General features: G+C 36.6%; 1 protein-coding gene across 1 annotated transcript in view; it reads right to left on the bottom strand.

The window, feature by feature from the left end:
* Window positions 1-11,404: 11,404 nt before the first annotated feature.
* Window positions 11,405-13,143, bottom strand: part of MAP9 (microtubule associated protein 9) — a 28,523-nt gene continuing 26,784 nt past the window's right edge. The window contains exon 14 of the mRNA XM_049094307.1: window positions 11,405-12,747. Within this exon, the coding sequence (XP_048950264.1) occupies window positions 12,625-12,747 (123 nt within the window). The 3' untranslated portion in view covers window positions 11,405-12,624. The remainder of the gene's footprint in view (window positions 12,748-13,143) is intronic.

Below are 13,143 nucleotides of genomic sequence, written 5' to 3' on the forward strand. Positions count from 1 at the left end.
TCGTTCATAATATCCTGTATTCAATCAAAAGGTTACTAAATAGATGAAGAACTAGAAAGTGGTGATGCATACTCTTGAAAACAAACAAACGAAAACCCCATAAAAATGGTCCTTAGGACCCAACCTAGATGACCCAGATGTTGTAATTAGCAAACAAGGATTTTAAAGTAGGTATTGTAAATATGTTCAAGGACTTAGAGAAAACGCATGCATGGAGGTTGATATAGATGGGGATCTTAGAGATACGAAAAACACAAAAAATACCAATGGACATTATAGAGTTGGAAACTACAATATTGAAATAAGAAATTTGCTGGATGGGCAACAGCAGATCAGAGATGGCAGAAAAGGGAACAGTGAACTTAATGACAGAGCAATACAAATTATTCAGTTTGAAAAACAAAGGCAATAAAGACTAAAGGGACACAAACAGAATTTTAGAGATCGGATGAGACATATTAAGGATTTCATCACTGAAAGGAGAGAAAAGAAAACTAGGGCAGGAAAAAGTATTGTAAGACTTCCCATTTTCATAGAAAGTGCCTGTTTATAGATCCTGAAAGCTCAATGAAACCCATGCAGAATAAATATTTTTTAAAAGCCTCACACCTAGTTACTCTGTAGTCAAATTGTTAGAATACAAATTTTTTAAAAAGTCTTGAAGATATTCCTGAAAGCAGCCAGAAAAAAAAAAAAAAAAAAAAAAACAAGACATATATAGAAAGACAACAAAATGAATTCTTGCTGGTTTCTCACCAGAAATAATACATGTTGGGAACAATGGCCACTCCTAAAGGGCTTAGAGGGGGTGAGAAGGGACATGTCAGCCCAGAAGTATACATTCAGCTAAGCCATCCTTCAAAAGTGAAGATGAAATAAGTATATTTTAGATAACTAAGACTACAGAACCCATCACTGGTAAACTTGCATTACAAAAAATGCAAAACTAAGTTCCTTAAATTGAAGGGAAACAATACCAGAAGGTGGTCTGGACCTATCGGAAAGAATAAAGATCCTCAGAAATGGAATATATATTTAGAGAACTGTAAATATTTATTCTTTTCTTCTTTTATTTCTTTAAAAATTGAAGACAAAAATTTTTCTTTAAAGAAAAATTGTAATACTGAATTGTGGGAATTATATCATTTGTAAATGTAGTGTGTATGAGAACAGTAGCAGGATGGACGAAGGAATAGGTGGAACTACACTGTTACAAGGTTTCTATATTAAATATGAAATAGTGCAGTATTGGTCCTAAGTAGACTGATCATTTATAGCTGCATCCCATAATCCACAGAGCAGCTACTAAAAATATAACACAAATAAGTACACCTAAAAAGGCAACAGAGGAAATCAAAATTGGAAACTAAAACCTATGTTATTAACTCTCACAAAACAACAACAAAAAAAAAGGCAGGGAAAGCGTTATAGAGGAAGAATAACAAATCTGCTTTAAAAAAAATAAGTAAATAGAAAACACAGCAACAAACTGGTCCTAAGTTAAAAATAATCAGACTAAACACTCAAAAACAGACTACAGCTAAAAAGCAAACTGTCAGACTTGATTAAAAAAAAAAGTAGGGCAGCCTGGGTGGCTCAGTGGTTTACCACCGGCCTTCGGCCCAGGGTGTGATCCTGGAGCCCCAGGATCCAGTCCCATGTCAGGCTCCCTGCATGGAGCCTGCACCTCCCTCTGTGTTTCTGCCTCTCTCTCTCCCCCCGCCCCTTCGGTGTCTCTCAAGAATAAATAAATAAAATCTTTAAAAAAAAAGGTGACACTAGTTATATAAGTTATTATAAAAATTATATAAAAAAGAAAAAGTCACAAATAGTTTGAAGAGAATGATAGGAAAAGATAAACTATGCAAACATCAGTGATAAGAAAGCTGAGATATCAGACAAAGCAAACTACAAGATAAGGAGAATTACCAACAATAGATACATTTCATAACGTAAATAGGGGTGAGACACAATAATAATAAATGTGTATGTGTCTGAAACAGTCATAAACTACTGACAGAACTAAAGGAAAGTAGAGACACATTCACAAACATTACTGGAGATTTTACTACCTCTTACCCCTTAGTTGGCACTTGAGTAAGCAAATTAAACCCAAAGAAAGTAATAATAATAATAATTAATAAAAATCAGTGAAATTTGAAATGACAAAGTTAACAAAGTCAAAGTTGGTTCTTGGAAAAGTTGAATAAAACTGCATAATGCCTATCAAGAAAGACAGAAAACATAAACTATGTATTAGAAATAAAAGATGGAATGTTATGATAACTCCACCATCATCAAAAGGATGAAGGAATACCACAACCTCATGTTTATAAATTCAAAATCTCAGCTGAAATGGACAAATTTCTTAATGGACATAAATTACCAGATTGATAAAATAGAAAATCTGACTACCAACATACATATCTATCAAAGAATATAGTTTACTGTCAAATATCACTCCACGATGAAAATTCCAGGCCCAGATGATTTCACCAGTGAATTCTCTCAATTAAGGGGGAAAAAAAAATGATAGCCAACTTTTGGTTTCATATGAAACAAACTTTTAGAAAATAATGGAGGAAGAGACACTCCCCTACTCATAGGATACCCAAGCCTGATACTAACATTATAAGGAAAAAAATACAAATAGTCTCTATAATATGGATGTAGAAGTCTTAACAAAATATTAACAATAAAATATTCTACTATAATCTCCTTCCTTCTCTCTCTCTCTCTCTCTCTCTCTCTCTCTCACACACACACACAAAGGAAAAGTGGGAGCTGAGGATGGTGAGAAAGCAAATGTCACCCTTTCAAGATGTAGCCGTGACATCTGCAGGAAGGTAAGGCAGTAGGAGAGGTGTATTTTATGGTTAAAAACTCAAAGTTTTTCAAAGATTCCATAACAACTGAGGTTGTTTCCTTCAATGACCTATCCGGCTGTCCAACGCAGAGTACTCCAACTGGCCCCAGCTAATCGGCATTTTATCCAAGGACAGGAAAACATAGGTTACATCTCCACGTGGTTGGTGTTACTTCCTTTTTTTCTTTTTTTAATTTATTTTTCCTCTTATATAAGTCTTGTTTTTTTTTTAAAGATGAAATTAATTTATTGATTGGCTTCCCTTGTATACAAATAAAATAGTGTGCTAATGTTAATGTAACTGTGTGTCTGATTTACCATTTGACGCTGTAGTATCTCCAAAGGATTGGAAACAAATCCTTTGGATTTGTCTTTTAAACAAATCCTTTGTCTTTTCAAAGGCAACTATATTTTAGTAAATTATCAAATAGCCATGTAATGTGATGGCATAGAACGATAAATAAAAACACAATATCTCTATATGCGTTAGTCTGGAAGGTTTTCCAAGGTATGAGCCCTGTGCAGCAGAGTACACGCCATGTACGATCATTTGAGAGTGATGTGAAGAACAAATAATTACATGCTTTTAATATAGATAATATCTCTGGAAGGACAAACAAAAAACTGTTAATAACAGTCGCCTTTGGGAAAGGACCTTGGTGGCCCAAAACAGCAAAGGGAGACATTTTTTACTGTATACTCCTTCCTTTCTTGTTAAAGGGAGTCTGTACCTTAATTCCAACGTGAGGAAGGTCCTGCACACCATCAACAAGAAATTCTGCAACGCCAGCTGGGTGTCCTACAGTCCAACTCCGATCTGACGCTCTGTACTCTGAGAGCCTCGGATTCCATGGGTGAAGAGCTTCATCCCACATGACTCCCCACGCCCCCCAGCCCCCAACCCCCACCACCATCACTTCAAATGCCAGTTGCAAACTCAGATTATTTATCACTTGTGCTTCTGATTGGAAGGTCCCACAGCTCCCTCCTTGGGTTCAATTAATTTGACAGCCTGGCTCATGGAGCTCAGAGAAACATTACACTTACTAGATTACTGGTTTATTATAAAAGGATGTAGTTCAGGAACATCCTGAGGATTCAGAAAGAAATCCCTAGGGCAGAGTATGGGAAAAGGGTGCTGAGTTCCATCTCTTTCCCGGTGTGCTATTCTCCCCAAATCTCTGCATGTTGTCCAACCTGGAAGCTCTCCAAACCTCACTCATTTGGGTTTGTATGGAGGCTTCATTACCTAAGACAGGATTGATGAAATCATCAGCCACAGGCAACTGGTTCAACCCCTCCTCTCCCAGGAGTAGGGCTGCAAGCTCCACCCCTTTAATCACTTGGTGGGGTCTCCCAGTTCCTAAAGTACAGTCACTTTATTAACATAACAAAAGACACTTCTATTGCTTTCATCACTTAAGAAATTCCAAGAGTTTTAGGAGCTCTGTCAGAAGCGAATATCAAATATTTGTTTCTTCTTACAGCAATATCACGTCGTGAATCTACTACTTTGTGAACCTATCCAGCGATTGGCTCTGGGGTGCAAAATTAAGTTTGCATTTGTCATTTGCTTGACAAACAGTGATCTTCAACGTGCTTATTATTATGCAGAATTGGAGAATTATTGGAAAAAGAGTGAGGAAAGTGACAGAGGGGCCACGTGGCTTCCTGAAGTAAAAACACAGAGATACTTCTCTTTCATTATGCTTTGTCCTGACGTAAATGAAGAGGCTCCTGCTGAATGTGGTGAGAAAAGGCAGGAAAAGAATTTCCAAACAGCAAGAGAAGTGGTGATTTGCCTTGTGACTGGGCTCAATTCAGACTCTCTACATAACCAGAGCCTTCCTTCCTCTCTGTCCTCGTTTCCTCCCTCTCTGCTTCTTGTTTACCATCCACTATGTTGGCATTTGCCCTCCTCGAAGCCTCTGCACTCAATGTCCCTGATGCTTGGACTGTTCTTCCAACAGGTCCTCCTCCCAGGGTTCTCTTCTCATTTCAGGTTGTCACTCACATGTTTTTTCTTCAGAGATGCCTCCTCTTACTGCTGAAAAGCAATTGTCTACGACCTGGTCATGCTCTATCATGTTAAGCTATTTTATCTTCACAGTTTATCAGTGAGTGAAATTATTTTATTTGTATATTTGCTCAGGTGATTTTTGTTTGCTTCCTCCTGACTTTATCATAAGTTCCCTGAAAGCAGGGGCTGCCTTTAATTGCCAAAGCCCTAATGTTCACGCAAGAGTCTGGCACATGGCAGCTTGTTCACTGTTTGATGAGCTGTTTTTTTTTTTTTTTTTTTTTTTAAGATTTTATTTATTTATTCATGAGAGACACACAGAAAGAGGCAGAGACACAGGCAGAGGGAGAAGCAGGCTCCAATGCAGGGAGACTGATGCAGGGACTCGATTCCAGGACTCTAGGATCAGGCCCTGGGCTGAAGGCAGCACTAAACCACTGAGCCACCAGGGCTGCCCCTGAACTAGCAGTTTTGATATGGGACAATCAGCCTCTGGTAACCTTGTGGAGATCACAATCACACCTTTAAAGGTCTAACTCTGAGTTCCAAATCTAGTAATGAGATAAAAGTAGCCACAGAGTGAGCAGGGACTCCATTCACCAGGAATGGGGGTTAACTTTTGAGTCTAGTTTCATCTACCACACTTGGGATATCTGACTCTAAACTTTAGCTAATGGATTATTCTACCCAGATTCATGCTTTAGAGTGAATGAGCTAGTGAGCCCTACACTTGCTACCTTTCCCCCTCCCTCCCTTCCTTCATGTCTTCCTTTTTATTCTTGCTGCTTAATATTACCATAGGAAGGATACCAAGAAAGAGTTCTCTTGGTAGGGCTCAATCTATTTAATTGTAAATGTTAGAATATATGTGAGCTTGGGGATCCCTGGGTGGCTCAGCGGTTTAGTGCCTGCCTTTGGCCCAGGGTGCGATCCTGGAGTCGGGTCTGACGTCGGGCTCCTGGCATGGAGCCTGCTTCTCCCTCCTTCTGTGTCTCTGCCTCTTCTCTATCATAAATAAATAAATCAATATTTTTTTTTTTAAAAGAACATGTGAGCTTTTCCAACTTAATGAAGTCACGTGCCCACATACAGTTTTCCATTTTTTAAATTTTTGTTTCGTTTTGGGTTGAAAATGATGTAATATTTAAAATAAAATTTTACACTATTTGCAATACTTATTATAACTCATTTTTAGCTATTTATATATAAAATAACTTATATAATTTCATCAAATAATAGGATCCATATTCATATATGAACTATATAGTTATTATAAACACATATGCAGTTTTTTTATATTTTATTTTTAACTTTATCAGCCAAGAAAGCTTTCCTCTTTTATCAGCCAGGAAATAATTCATCCAGACCCCACTAATAAAGTAGAAATACCAAGATGTATAAGATACTGTGCCTGCCCTCATAAAGCTCTTATTTCAGTTGGGGAAATACATACATTCACTAACAAAGATGAGACCTTTAATAACAATTATTTAAGGCAAGGAAACAGTGTAGAAAATAAAGTAACTAAGTTACTCTGGGTGTATATAGGATGGGTAGAGATCACAGTGTATTTTTTCCCAAAGGGAATCCATGAGCACCATAGGTTAATTTTGGGAGTTAAATTGCTCTATGTACAAAAATATGTGAATATTTCTTTTAAAGATTTTTTTTTTTTTTTTCCATGAGGGACAGAGAGAGACAGACACAGGCAGAGGGAGAAGCAGGCTCCCTGCAGGGATCCCGATGCAGGACTCAATCCGTGGACCCCAGGATCACAACCTGAGCCAAAGACAGACGTTTCAACCACTGAGCCCCCGGTGCCCCACCCGTTCCATGTCTTATAGTTTTGGTGATATAAAAAGATTTCTAGTTATGTTTATGAAATATCATTTATCTATAGTGCTGATGGGATCTGACAAAGTGATCTAGGACACCTTATTTTGCAAACACACTCCAAGATTAATCTTCAGAGTGAAACCTCCTGAATGACTATCTCAAAACCTTTATTCCTCAACCTGCTGGCTTTCCCTTCTTTCTTTTTTTAGAGAGACTGAGCAAGTGGGAGTGGGGGTGGGGTAGGGGAAGGCCAGAGGGAGAGAGAGAATCTTAAGCAGGCTCCAGGTTCAGTAGGGAACCCAATGCAGGGCTCCTCATGATGCTGACATCAAGACCTGAGCCACAATCAAGAGTCCAATGCTTAACTGACAAGAGCCACCCAGATGCTCCGCCTGACATTCTAATATCAGATACAAAGCATTTGACTAACTCCTTAAATATTAATTCTTTTTTCATTTTAAAGATTTAATGAGGTCCACATCTTAATAACAAGGATAGACTACATGAATGTTGACTGTATTATTTACTATAGTGAACATTTATAAGGAAACAAATTGCCCAGAATAGGTTGAATTGTAGTTGCAGCATCAAAGATTATTAGAAAGGCATAATAGCATGGAAATATGTTCATTATATATTGTTGGGTGGAAAATTCTGGTAACCAAAAAATGCAGTTTGACCTCATTTTCTATTTAAAATAAAAAGGTTTGAATATATGCATATGTATTGTATTTCTATATATGGAGAGAGATATATGCAGAAATCTAACACATACGTATACACACATAGGTAGCATGGGAGAAAGACAGACACAGAAAAACAGAGATAGAGGGAATTGTATCTCCACTTTCTTCACTCTCTGCTCAATTCCAACTACAGGAAAAAAAGCACTAGAAATTAAAAGCTGGAAGAGGACAAAATATGTTCATTATGATTATTTTGGGGAGATGGGAATGAGTTATTTTTGCTATATGCACTAAGTATTTGATAATTTTATAATTACATTACCTTTGTTTTTTTTTTTTAAATTAATTTTTAATTTTTTTTTTTTTATTTACGATAGTCACAGGGAGAGAGAGAGAGAGGCAGAGATATAGGCAGAGGGAGAAGCAGGCTCCATGCACCGGGAGCCCGACGTGGGATTCGATCCCAGGTCTCCAGGATCGCGCCCTGGGCCAAAGGCAGGCGCCAAACCGCTGTGCCACCCAGGGATCCCCTAATTACATTACCTTTGTAATTTGTGTAGTATTTCAAGTAAAAGGAGTTTGAATTCAAATTTTCAGTCAGTTTTTGAAGATTTTCAGTCATTTCTAGTAGAAGGTATATCAGCATAATGATTATTTCATCTTTAAAAAATTCTGGTATAGTTAACATAGTGTTATATTAATATCAGGTATACAGCATAGTGTCCCAACAGTTTTTTTTTTTTTTTTAAGATTTTATTTACTTGAGAGAGAGAATGCAGGTGCGCACAAGGATGGGAGCGGCAGGAGGAGGAACAGAGCAGGAAGTCAGACTCAGACTCCATCTAGGGACTCTGGGATCATGACCTCAGCCAAAGGCCAATGCTCAACCAACTGAGCCACTCAGGTGCCCAGTGATTCAACAATTTTATACATTACTCAGTGCTCATCGTGATCGGTGGACTCTTAATTCCCTTCACCTATTTCACCCGTCCCCTCACCCACCTCCCCTCTGGTAACCCTCTGTTTATTCTCATAGTTAAGAGTCTGGTGTTTTGGTTTATCCTTTTTTTTTTCTTTGTTTTAGTAAGTTCTGTATGTGAGTGAAGTCACAGGGTATTTGTCTTTCTCTGACTGGGTTATTTTGCTTAACATTATACTCTCCATCCATGTTGCTGCAAATGGCAATGATTCTTTCATTGTTAGCCCACAAATAAGACTCATACCACATTCTCCAAAATCATGAAATGAAATCTGGTGCAATCAATAAATAATATCACCCAATAATTCTTGAATGGCTAACTTTAATTAAGCGTAACATGAAGTATGCTACTAAAAAGCAGACATTAAATGCATCTCCTCAAGTAATTCTTAAAACAACATCCTAAATTTAATACCAATAATTTAGTTAACATTATACAATTACATGTAACATGTTTCAAAATAATCAAATCACATAAAATTTTAAGACAACAAGAATTCAGGGCAGTCACCAGTTAAGCATTTACATAGCATTCATTATTCGGTCAGCCAAGGTACCTAGGAAGTTGGGCAACTGATGTAGATTCTGGAAGCTCACAGGTTGGAATACCTGCTAATATAGCACTATTGGAATTAGAGCCAAGATGACATCGGGAAAATCTGTTTTCTGTACTAGTTTTTCATTGGGAACTACTTTGACTAACATGCAATTTCCCCCATTTTGTGAAATTCTTGTTTCCCATTGTGTCTTTGCCTGTGACTCAGGGCTTGAGAACCTTCAGTACTCTCCCACCCATGAAGTAGTAACAAAGGTGCCCAGAGAGGTGCCCCAACCCTTGACCTGATGGGGTTATGGGAAGGCACTGAAGAATAAGGGACCATCTGAGAGGATCAAAATGAACTAAGTCGATAATGACCATGGTTATGGAAGTTAGAGTGACACCTTTTACCAGGTTCTCAGAACTACGTGGAGTGGTGGGCAGGTTACAACTAGAAAACTGGACACCTGATTTCTAACTCCAGATTCTTATGATTAGTGGTATGGGTTCCGGCATGTCAGTTGTCTGGTTCAACTTAGAAAGAGCATTTGAGGCAGTTTTATTAAACTATTAAACCTTCCAGATGCACTAGAGTTTTATCACTCTAAGTTAATACAACTCTGGACCTTAGCTATTATCAGCTAGTGCTTTGGCCACAGTGAAAAATATCAATACTATTCAAACAATAACATTTTCAAAATGTGATGCGATACAAACCCCTGGAATGTTATTGTCCCTGAACAACTCTATCTTAAGAGAACTGCCTCTTCCTTCTGATCTAAAATGCCATATAGTTTCTCTTTATTTATGTAACACTGCTTTCTTGGTTGTTATGGAAAATAATTATTTATAAAATTTGATTTCTTGTCTTGAAATGTAAATTTCTAGGCAAGTTGTTTTCAGCTTTGTTTTAAAATATTCATTGACTTCCTACTTTCTTTACTCTGAAGTGTCAGCATTCAAGTGATTAATACAATTTACAAAACTAGAAGTTTAATCTGTAAATCTATAGGCTTTTAATATCCTTAATTTGAATTTTAATTCCTCCATATTATGAATTAATGAGAACTTAATGAGCAAATATATATATATAGATATTTGATACTTTTAAGGATATATGTGGACCCTTTAAACAGATACCCCTTAACAGATAAACCCTTAAACAGATAAGCACATCGAGAGAATATTACCAGGCTGGTTTTGTGCCTTTAGATCTCAGAAAGTAAGTAGTACTTTACTTTCACCCAGCTCCCAAAGCCCAGTTTTATTTCTGCTGCAGAAAAGAGGATTTCATTCAACTAGACAACTGACCAGCATGGTTGCTATAAACAGGAAATAATAAGATTAATTACCATAATGAGACAAAGTTCGCCATTTGAGGGAAATGACTTGCTGGGTCTTTGCAAACACCTCAGTTTCCCTTTTCATCCTACTTTACAAGCAGTGCTAAGAAATTAGAATTTAGATATCCTTTTAGGAACTGCCTAATACGGGTCATCTCCACATTCTCTTTTGAGTGCTGGGCTGGCAAGGAAATCACAGATTTCTTCTTGTATGCTAAAAATATATGTCAAAAAACCCACCCATGTTAACCTATTCACATCCATGAAGTGGGGAAATGCAGGGCTCTTGACAGTAAAGAAATGAAAACAATGCCATGTGCTTTACATTAATTAGTAATTTCACCCAGTGCTCACAAGAATTGAGAACTGATAACAGCAGGCCACTAAACAGGATAATAGAGCAGAAAATAATTGGGAAGTTTAAGTAAATATTTAACGTGAAATTTATGACACATACATTTATGATCTCACAATCTTTTTTCCTTTTACTTCCCTGGAATCTGCAAATACCTTTTTAGCTGTGAATAGCTAATTAGATACCATAAACAACGATTCATTTGGGTGGGCACTATATACATATTTGGTGAAAAAAAAGAGCAGCTAAATCCCATGTGGATAATAATACACACTGAGTATTGAGAATTTCAATTTCATGAAGTATTCTCCTGGTTCCTGGAGGTATAAAGCAGCTTTGGTTTTGTTCATAATTTTAAAACAAATTTATCTGTAGCAGTGATGTGATCTTAGAAAGTCACCCATGACACGTTTATCCTGCACACAAAGCACAAGGAAGTTAATCCTCACAGTGGAACCTCCTGAATGACTATCTCAAAGCCTACGTTCCACAGCCTGCTGGCTTTCCTGATATTCTAATACTAGATACAAGGCATTTGATGAATTCTTTAAATATTATGGGCTCTTCTTTCATTTTACAGATCTAATAAAGTTTGACCATCTCTAATAATAAACAAATACTTCGTAAAGGAAAGATAATCTCCAGATAACAATACATGACTTCAAGATCTGAGAGGTAAAATGTGTTTGGAAATACAGAGCATAAAAATGAGCATATGGATTCTGGGAGGGAGAAAGACTTAATTCTAATCCCAACTCAGTCACATGCTAAATATATGGCACGTTATTTGTCCGAGTCTCAGTATTTTTTATCTGCAAAATAACACCTACAGTGAATAAGTATTAGAATGATAAGAATTCACATTTGTAAAGATCCAGCAGAGAGCATACATTAGGTGCTTAAAAAATAGGAATTATTCTCATCCATCGTCGCATCACATCATTGGCTAAAGTAGTCTTTCAGCTCTGAGCGCATACATTTGGCCTGTGATAAAGTAGCTGACCAGTTCAAGTAGGAGTCCAATTAAGCAGTGATCAAATAAATAAATATTCTTAGGGAATTTTCTGCAAATTGCCTTCCTGTACAGCTATCCTCTAAATATATGCTATAAGACTCTGGAATAAGCTAAGAGATCAAAAATTGCCTTTATCACCTTTATGGCTTTAGTCTGGAAAAAACTATTAACAGTGATAATGACCTTGAACTCTTAAGGAATTGCCATAACTTTCCTGGAAGTCTATCACTACCAAGAAATGGATATTTTTTGGTACCACTGAAATAATAAAGTGAGCTAGAATTTAGAAGACAAATTTCAGAGGTCTACTCACTATAAAGTGCCTATGATTGTCACGTTAAGTCTGGGACAGATAAAACTTATCTTAAAATAGAAGGCAAACTTCTTAAATAAAATGCCTTGATTTGAGTTCTACTGAACTACTGCCTCAACTGACCAAAACTCTTAACTTGCACAGTGCAAGGGCAACTGCTCAAGGCAAAGCTAAAGATCAGTTTTAGAAATAAAAAATATATGTGTGTGTCTATATATATATTTATATATTTATATGCATAACCCCAGTGAGGATTCCCCTTGAAACCTGAATCTAGGTGCACAATCATTCACAGATTCAATTTTTTCTATGACTGTAGTACCCAGATGGCTTCCTTTTTATTCTGGGGAATAAATACACTTAAATACCATGCAAAGCTTAGTGAAAGTGATCATGGATCATCTGATTGTAAGGACTCTGAGGACATGATGAAGGGTCATTTGAATGGTAAGAGCAATCTGATTATTAGCTTCTCATTTGAGGAAGTTTTTACCTTCATTTCAAAAAACGCTTGCAATTATTTCACCGATTAAACCCCAAATCATCTTCTCCATGGTCAATGGAAACAGCCGGCATGTAATTAAAATAGAGTCTTTTAACTATAACTAATTGAATAAATAGTGACTAAAATGGTGAATTGATAAATAACTAAATAGTGTAAAAATAAGAATTATCAAAACACTCTTGAGAACACAGTTCTGCTTGGAGGGCTCCAAGGAGGAAGTGCCTCATTTTCAAGAAAGGAATGACGCTTCTTTTGTTTTCGTTCAATTCTTTCCTGCCTTTCTTTCTTTTCCTAAAGAGAAAAATAGAAAACTAAAAATTTATATACACATGTGAACATTATTTTCAAAACAGGTTGCTTGCTGAAGAACAAAGAAATCTATTATAAGACATTTAAATGTCATTTCCTACTTAATTGAAAGGAATAACGGCTAGAGAACATTGCTCACTTATAAGTATACCACCAACAGGTATTAATGCACCACTTAATCACGTATTTGTTAATATTAAAAGTGAAAATATTTAAATAAAATTATGAAAAAATGAGAAAAGACCTATAACTGCATAACCCAAAGAGAATAATTATGAGAAGTTACTGATGACTTTCTGAGAACAGATTCTCAGAACTCAATTTACTGCAAAGGTTGAGTATGTCATGATAACTACTTACCACCATTTGTTAACCTAT

The sequence above is a fragment of the Canis lupus genome, chromosome 15, assembly GCF_003254725.2.
Source record: "Canis lupus dingo isolate Sandy chromosome 15, ASM325472v2, whole genome shotgun sequence".
NCBI classification, from domain to species: domain Eukaryota; kingdom Metazoa; phylum Chordata; class Mammalia; order Carnivora; family Canidae; genus Canis; species Canis lupus.